This window comes from Tupaia chinensis, unplaced genomic scaffold (assembly GCF_000334495.1).
Source record: "Tupaia chinensis unplaced genomic scaffold, TupChi_1.0 Scaffold000044_1, whole genome shotgun sequence".
NCBI classification, from domain to species: Eukaryota; Metazoa; Chordata; class Mammalia; order Scandentia; family Tupaiidae; genus Tupaia; species Tupaia belangeri.
The window spans coordinates 2,143,088-2,152,036 of NW_006159500.1; the positions used below are offsets into that span (position 1 = coordinate 2,143,088).

Consider the following 8,949-nt stretch of genomic DNA (forward strand, 5'->3'; position numbering starts at 1 on the left):
GTATTTCTCAGTAGTTCCCTGTCCCTAGCCCACATAAAGCTCTTATTTTCCAGCAGCATATTAAAGGAAATACCTGCTATTAAAAGTACTTCAGAAGTTCTCACTGTCAGCCATTGCTGTCACTAGAGAATATACAGCAATATCTGGTATGTTGCAGGCTTTCAAGATAGCCTGAACTTTAAAAAGTTGGTCCATTAGTTGTATCTGATGGATGTTAATTTGCCTCATAGTTCACTTTGTGTCAAGAGCTAAAACTGTGAACCTAATTTTCTTTTATTGGTGGGTAATACCTGAAAATAAAGATTTATTTTCATGCTCACTTTTTAAAAGTCATAAAAACAATCAAACAGGAAAAAAAAGAATTGCAAATGTAGGAATTAAATTAAATTTGCATCCCGGGGCAGGCAGGTGGTGTGGTAGTTAAGGCTATGGATTCTCACATGGCTACCTGTTATTCAAATCCAAGACCTGGTAGCTTGCTTTTTCATTTTTCCTCCCTCTCTCTGGTCAGATTTTAAAAACATAATAGTAATAAATGAAATTAAATAATTTTTAAAAAAATTAAATTTGCATCCGCTTCTTTTTTATTAAAGCATTCTCATACTACTTCAGTCTTCATACTTACAATCTTTAATAGTTACAGTTTCATTTTATACATATAATTTACTTTTCTGAGCCCTTTTTTTATTTTTACCATTTCAGTTGTTTCCAAGTTTTTACTGTTATAATAACATTTTTTTTCCTTTTTCTTTTTGGAGAGATTTTCACTATAGGGCGCATGCGCTCGCCAGACAGACAGAGAGAGACATAGAGACAGAAAGCGAGAAATCACCCCCCAGGGGGGATGGTCACACTGCAATCCCTTCTCCATAAACCTTAGTTTACCCATTTATAAAATAGTGCCAAGATCTCCACAGGATTAGATGAGATAATATTTGTAACAGTGACTAGGATGTAGTAAGAATGCAATAAATAATAGGTATCCTTATGATTATTCCTCTCCTTTGTCATTGATCAGTGGTCTGTTTAAGTAGGAGCTCTTTTTTTTACAAAAGATAGCTTGATCCTAGTCTTTTATATAGCTGGACTGTACTGTTGTTTTCTTTCCCCCACTCCCACTCCCCATTTTAACTAGCTGAGAAGTTAAATAATTTCACTAATATCTTTAGTGTTAATCCCGAGAAAAGAAAAATGCCTCAAAGATGGGCAACAAGAAAAGGATCTTAATGGTCCACAAAATGTACTTTTGGATGAAGAACAATTGGTTTCATGAGATATTAACTAATAGAAGTCTAATGGCAGTAAGAAATTACTTACTTTGAAGATCAGGCCAAAAAGGAGTGACCGAGTTTTTACTTTAGCTTTTAGATAAGCCACTAAACCTTGGGAAGGCTTTTAAAATATAATGAAAATATCTTGGATACCTTGGCAAGATAGGGAGAGGTTCTAGGGTAATTATATTTTTAAATATTATCTTATATTTGGCTATTTTCTAAGAGTTGTCATTCTTTTAGCTTATATATGAGAATATAGTTGTGGTTGTTTAAAATATACAAATGCTTTGTAGGTATTCCCATCAAGAAGTGGAGTCTGTTTCCCCAGCCCCTGATTCTAGGCTAGCCTTGTGACTGCTCTGACCAAAAGAATGGGACAACAATATATCCTTCTGAACTGGCCTCCAGGGGCCTTGCAACTAGCCTTCTTACCCTCCTAAAATGTAGTTGCTGCCTTTTAAAGAAATTTACCTAGCCCATTGGAGGATGAGACTTAGGAAATCAGGAGGAAACTACCCCAGCTAAGCTCCCTAAGTCAACCAGTTCAAAGGGAGCCAATAGGTGATTGCAGGTATATGGGCAACCCAAGGAACAATCCTAGCAGAAGAACCATCCATTCAAGACCAGCAGAACTGTGGCCAAATAAAATGGCTACTTCAAGTCACTGAGTTTTGGGGTGACTGTTCCCCAGTAATAGGTAAGTGATACATTAGCCAACGGTATATATACCAGAAGTCTCACCCATTGATCAATTCTTATGACTATTTTGAAACCTCTAATTGATTTTCTTTATGGTTTTTTTGAAACTTCTGAACTGAAAGGATTTTTGATCAACTGCACTAACAGAAAATAAAGGTTTAAAGTAAGATTGTCCTGGGACCGGCCAACAGCATAATGATTACATCACTGGACTCCCATAGTTGACCGTGGTTCAAGTCCCGGACCTGGCAGCTTAAAACTCACGCCAAGTACATGTGCGTGCATGCTCACAATCCTGAGAGGAGAATGGAAGAGAAGGGATTGCTGCATGGCTAATCCCTCTGGGTGGGGGTGGGGGGGTTGTGATTTATCTTTCTGTCTCTGGCAAGCACACGTGCCCTATACCAAAAATCTCTTTAAAAAAAAAAAAACAGTAATAAGTTAAGATTGTCCTATGGAATCCCAGAATTAGCAAATATTCTATTCCTCTCCCTTTACTCTATGTTTCTGGAACTGGAGTTAAATTACTTCACTAAATCTTGAGTCATTTGCCCAATGCCCTATACGTTTCTACTCCTAACTTCCCTATCTGTGAAATGAGTAATTAAAAACAGACAAACAGTAAGTATTATTAACTCCTATCCGGTGGTATTTCTGATAATAAACTTTTTGGGTAAAGTTTTTTTACCATATTCGTATGAGAAATTCTGGTTATGAAACCCTGGGGATTTCTCCCATCCCCTTCTAAACTCACAAGGGTGTGTGCCTTAGCGGATACCAGGATTTTAGAGAACAGCATGATTTTGTGATGTGGCTCAATCACCTCACATGTATTTTGCTTGAAGGACAGCTTTCCTGATGGTCTTAGAATCACTCACTCCTCTCCTTGTTCTATCTTGTAGTTCTCTAGAATAACTGTAGAGCGTGCTGGGAACAGAACAACCTGAGATGGGAGGACTGGCTGGAATAGCCAGGACACTGTTCCAGTTTGCACTAAAGACAGGATGTTTTTCAATGCTTTAGCTCAGTGATTCCAATAGCTCCAGGGTGGAGAACCCAGAGTGTGCTACTTTCTCGAGTGCAAGCGGTGATCCAAGTGGAGTACGTACAGTTGAGACATTATCTACCCTATGCCCCTTTCCTGAATTTTGGGACCAGTTTTCTATGAATCTTAGCCTTCTACTGTCCCTTGCTGCTCATCTGTAAGTAATAAATCTGCCTCATGTAACTTGTTGCATGTGAGTGTGTTTGGTCTCACCAGACTCAGACAAGTTGGTAACTGATCCATGGAGAACTCACTTCACATCACCTACACCTCCCTGATAAATAGTTCCAAAACCCTGACTTGTTTTCACGTACTTAACTTGCTTCAAGGGTACACTGCAGAAACATTTTGTCGTGGTTGTTCAGGGATTCATTTTAATTTTTTTCATATCCCCTCCCCCATTCTTTCCTTCAAATCATTACTAACTGCTACCTCACATCAGTGTCCTAAGAATCAAAGATGACAGTGCTAAGTCACAAGGCCTAGTATACTGCTAAGGCTTTGTACAGGGCCCACAGCAAACAGTATCTTTCCTGATTTGGAACTACATTTACTTTGCTTGGCATTTTGGACGTGATAGTTAGGATGTGATCCCTGTTGTACTCACAGAAGTGGTTGGCGGAAAGAACTGGCCTTCAGGAGATGGATAAAGTGACCATTCGAAATTCACCTGTGGGCTTTTGGGAAACCTGACCTAGAATGATGAGTCAGCATTATATGATTTTGGCTCATCAAAGGCAATGTAAGTGGAATATATTAGGCTGGAACATAGCATATGACTTCTGGGTGGGATGAAGTGAGGTAAATTGAGGAGTACTCAGATTGGCTCAAGTAACAGTCACCACATCTACTATATCAGGATACTTATCTAATCCACACCTGATGAGAACAATTCAGGCAGTGACATGAAGCCCTCTTACCCTTTACATTGGCGTTCTGAAATAATCTAGTTTTCTTCCTTTTGCCCCTAAACTAGACCTTTGATGCAGTGACACATTCTGTGATATCTTATTTGTTTATCATCTTCCTTATTTCTGGGCTATAAAACAGTATCTACTGTACAGTTTATATTAATAGAAGAAATTCCTTCAGTTCTTTTTGTTTGTTTGTTTTTTAATAACCAGAGAGCAGAGTGAGAAAGGAAAAAGGCTCCTTGGCTGTCAGAGAGGGAGAGAAAAAGCCCCTTGCAGTGGAAATTGTCACACTGCAATCCTTTCTCTTCCACTTCTCCATCCTGTCAGGATTTCAGACATGCACATACACATGAATAGTCTGTTTTCCAAGCCCCCAACCCAAGACTCAAACTATAGTTAGCCATATGAAATCCAGCTTCTTTAACCAATAGGCCATAGGGCCAGCCTGATTTCCTCAGTTCTTAACAAACAAGTAAGAACAAAGCTGAGGAAAAAACTCCTTTGCCTTACTTCCTGAACTAGCTGGAGTCATTCCTTTTCCTTCTTCCCTTGCTTTCTTCCTTTGGCTAGTTAGTAGATCCCTACAAAATTCAGTCTTCATCTGTGCTAGAGCAGTTCCCAATGGGCCATGTGTTGCCCATGTGTCCCTGTGCTGTGAGAACAAGTACCCTGGGAGTTGTCACTGATCACGCTGAAGAGTTAGTTGGTCAGCGCTGCTGGCATGCTGGGTTCTTTGACCCAGTTCATTTCTAGAACCAGGTGATACTGACCCGAAAGATCTGGTATCATCTGTTCTAAACAAGTATAATATTAAAGAAAATTAATTTTTCTGTCAACTTTGTGGCTTAATTTTGGCATGGTTTACCACATCTTTTCCGCAAGTGTCTACTCGTTACTGCAGCACAATTAGCTATGGAAGATTAAGAAGGTTCTAGTGTTACTCTCTTAATCAACTCACCACACTAAACAACAGAGAAGCTGAATTTCTAAAATAGATAGATGCAGGCATTTTGAGAGTTGGGGTAATGCTATAGTAAATAAAAGCCCACTAGTTCATAAAGAAGAGAACAAGGTTGGACCAGCAGTTAGCATAATGGCTATGTCGCTGGAGTCCCATGTAGTCGACCGCGGTTCGTGTCCTGGACCCGGTGGCTTAAAACTCACACCAGGCGCGTGTGTGTGCGTGCCCAAGATTCCGAGAGGAGAACGGAGGAGAAGGGATTGCGGCGTGGCCATCCCCCCTGGGACGTGATTTCTCACTTTCTGTCTCTCTGTCTCTGTCTGGCAAGCACACATGCCCTATAGCAAAAACTTCTCCAAAAATAGAAAGAAAGAAAGAAAGAAAGAAAGAAAGAAAGAAAGAAAGAAAGAGAAAGAAGAAAGAAGAGAACAAGGTTGTTAATAACTGTGCTTCCTAAGGATTTTACAAAAATGTTTTAGTTTTCTTCCTTCTGCTTATTTTGATAACTCCAAGTTTTCCCTGTTCATTTGTGTTGGTCTTTATCTTCTACTTTAGAGAGTTTCCTCTTATGTCTGTCAATTCTTGACTGTTCATAACTAATAGTGAATAACTAAAAACAGATTGGGAGGCCTGAGTGTACTGTGTAGGGCTTCTCTGCTATCAGTTTCATTGAAAGTTGGTTTAGGTGGGTTGTTTGGGGGGAAACCCCCAATGTCAGTATTTTTAGGTCTTTTATCTTGGGCTAGTCAGGGTTCTCAAGAAGAGCCTACCAATCTCCTGTCTGGAGGTAAAGACTTGGGAGCCAAATTCAGGCTGGAAAAAGTATTTAAACGTCTCGGCATTTAGCCACTTAATTCTTCTTTTCACTTTTGTGCTTATATCCTCAATTACACACGGTGTCTCCTACCCTGTGTTTTACTATCTCTGGAGTAGTGTGTTTCTATTAGAAGGAGTTTTCTCCCCTAGAGTACATTTGACAATGTCTTGGGACATTTTTGATGATCAGAACTGGAGGACTGGGGGGTTGGTGCTATTGGCATCTAGTGAGCAGAGAATGAGGGTGCTGCTAAGGCCCCGACCATGCACAGGACAATCCTCCACAGCAATGAATTATCCTGTTCCAAGTATCAATAGTGTCAGGGTTGAGAAGCTTGGATTTAGGAAATAAATCTCTAGGCTTTTATCTGGCTTAGGGAGGGACAGCTGCCCAAAGTATGTAGTTGGAGAAGGGATCTTGGGATTGATCTATTTCTTAGGAATCTAAATGAGTCTTGTTGATTTTCGACCCCTCTTAACCCAATCTACACAATGCTGCCAACTTTGATGACTATGGTATAAGAGATTTTTTTCCGTTTTCTCGATTATTGGCTTAGATTCAAAGCTGTTTCTACTCTGCTAAATTAGGCCACTTATATTCAAGCTTCAAAATTTTGTTGCTCTTGTTGCCTCTCCTGTTTTTCGCATCCACACGGAGCCTCACTCTTCATTTGCAGTTTCGGTAGGGTGACAGAAAGAGGGAAGAAACACCCACTAATGGGAAGTGTTTATGCAGTCCCTTTTCTTCATTTCTCTATTCTGTTGGGATTTGGAGCAGGTATATTTTTCAAGTTAGCTGGACCAGAATTTGAACTGTAGTTGGTAACGAGGCTACAGGGCTGGCCCAACAAGTTTACAGTTTCATTTCCTCCTAGGATATTAACCAATCTTAGATCTAATCTAACAGTCATAATCCAATGTACTTTCTTTAATTCCTATAAATATCAAGTTCATTTAAATGCTCTACACCCTGGCTTTATCATTTTGCTGGCTCTCTAATTAATGAGTTAAATAAATCTTAGGTGTATGTTGATATTTGCGTGAGAATAATGTTTCTAACTTTTTGAAAATTCTAGTTTGACACAAATGAAATCATAGAGCTATTTCTAGTTTAGGGATAGAAAACAAGATATTATGAATATTTCACAGATGACAAAGAAAACAAGTTCGGTAACGAGTCCTCTCTGGTGCCCTGCCTGGGTATTTTGGCAGTGCTGCAGTTTGACATGTCTGAGGTCTGACTCCTGCACATACCTTTGGACAGCCAGCAACATGGAGAGATGTCAGGCTGATGCAGTAAATGGCCAGTGCTTTAATTATCTCGTCTGACAGCTGAGGGCAATAAGAGACATCCAAGTGTTCCAAGATCAGTGAGCCTTTGCAGAAGAGCTGCAAGAAATTCCAATGTTAGAGTTCTACTCTTCTTTTCTGTAGCTTGTATTCAAATGCTGTGTACCTCTAGAGCCACCTTAACCATAGCAATCTGCTTAGTATACATTTCGGTTCCAGAAATATAGATGTTACATCTAGTTGCAGAAATATATACATTATATATATAGTATATATATCATCCCAAATCTCTTTACAGACACAGTCACATACCAGTTTAGCCATTTAGTCACAGTCAAACTCCTGCTAACAAAATTTAGTGTTCTTGAATTTAGCCCTACTGAAATTTGATTTGTATGGTAAGTAATTCTTAGACTGATATTCAGCCATGTGAGTGGAGGAAAGGACATCTGGAGGTGAAACTGGATGGCAAACACTCTGGGGTTGACAGTGGAATGTAGGAGAAAGAGCATATTCTTTGGAATCTGACCAAGTTGTAATTTAAGACCTGAGTTTTAATTTCCTTTCCACCACTTACTGCCTCTGAAACCTTAGCAAGCCACTTAACCTTTCTAGACCTCAGTTTCCTTTTTCTTTTTAAATTAGAAACAATTTTATTTATTCTTTAGCATGTTTTGAAATGCCAAAATGTTCACCTTCAATTTCCAGGGCTAGAAAGAGACATGGATTTAATTGGAATTCTTCCTTTTGTCTCTGTTGTGTTTTAGTTTTTCACTTTTTAGTAATAATAGAACAGAGAGATAAAAGAATCTGTGAGGAATTAACAGTGGAAAGTTTACAACTCAGCAGTCAGACATGAACAAAATTAGCCACAAAAGTAAACCAAACAATAATTTCAAAAATGTATTAGCAAATCAAGGCAAGTAGAAATTAAAAACCATGATCAACTAAAGATGACAGTTCTCATAAGAAATATCCCTCACGAAATAGTAATTACAACTATCTGGATGTGTTCATTCACTCTAAAGGTTTTGCCTTATGGTGAAGAAGCTCAGGTTCTTAGAGTATCAAATTGGAGACCTCAGTTAATACTATTTTTTTTTTTTTTGAGAGGTTTTTGCTCTAGGGTGTGTGTACTCGCCAGAAAGACAGAGAGAGACAGAGAGAAAGTGAGAAATCATCCCCCAGGGAGCATGGCCATGCCGCAATCCCTTCTCCTCCATTCTCTTCTCAGGATCTTGGGCACACATGCACATGTGCCTGGCGTGAGTTTAAGCTACTAGGTCTGGGACTCGAACTGTGGTTGACTACATGGCAGTCCAGTAACGTAGCTATTATGCCATCTGCTGGTCCCAATACTATTTTACTGTTGGGATTGGCAGGTGGCATGGTGGTTAAGGGCACTGTACTTCCACATGGCTGACAGCAGTTCATGTCCCAGACCTGGCGACTTGCTTTCTCACTTTCTCTCTCTCTGTCCCTCTCTAGTCAAATTTATATAAATAAAGTTAAATTTAAAAATTCTTAAAAAAATATTTTACTCTTAATTTTAATTACAAGTACTAGAATTTAGTAACCCTAGAGGGTTGGTATTCCTTATTTCTATGTGAAAGTGAGGGGCCAGAAGGTGGTATAGTGGTTAAGGCATTGGACTCCCACAAGGTCAACTGTAGTTCAAGTCCAGGACCTGGTAGTTTGAAACATGCTGGGTGCATGCACTTGCATGCCCAAAATCCCAAGAGGAGAATGGAGGAGAAAGGACTGTGACATGGCCATGCCCCAGGGGGTAATTTTTCATTTTCACTTTCTCTCTCTCTGCCTCTCTATGTGTATCTGGTAGGTACAAGCACCCTATAGCAAAAAATCTCTCTTAAATATATATACATATATAGAGAGAGACGCCCTTCCTAAACTCAGAGGAAAGTAGACAAAGTATCAAAAATAATCCGA

General features: G+C 39.4%; 1 protein-coding gene across 1 annotated transcript in view; it reads right to left on the reverse strand.

Annotated features, from left to right (window-relative positions):
* FBXL13 (F-box and leucine rich repeat protein 13) overlaps window positions 1-8,949 on the reverse strand; it is a 274,784-nt gene that overhangs the window by 9,122 nt on the left and 256,713 nt on the right. The window contains exon 19 of the mRNA XM_006140783.3: window positions 6,964-7,098. Coding sequence (XP_006140845.2) covers window positions 6,964-7,098 — 135 coding nt within the window. The remainder of the gene's footprint in view (window positions 1-6,963; window positions 7,099-8,949) is intronic.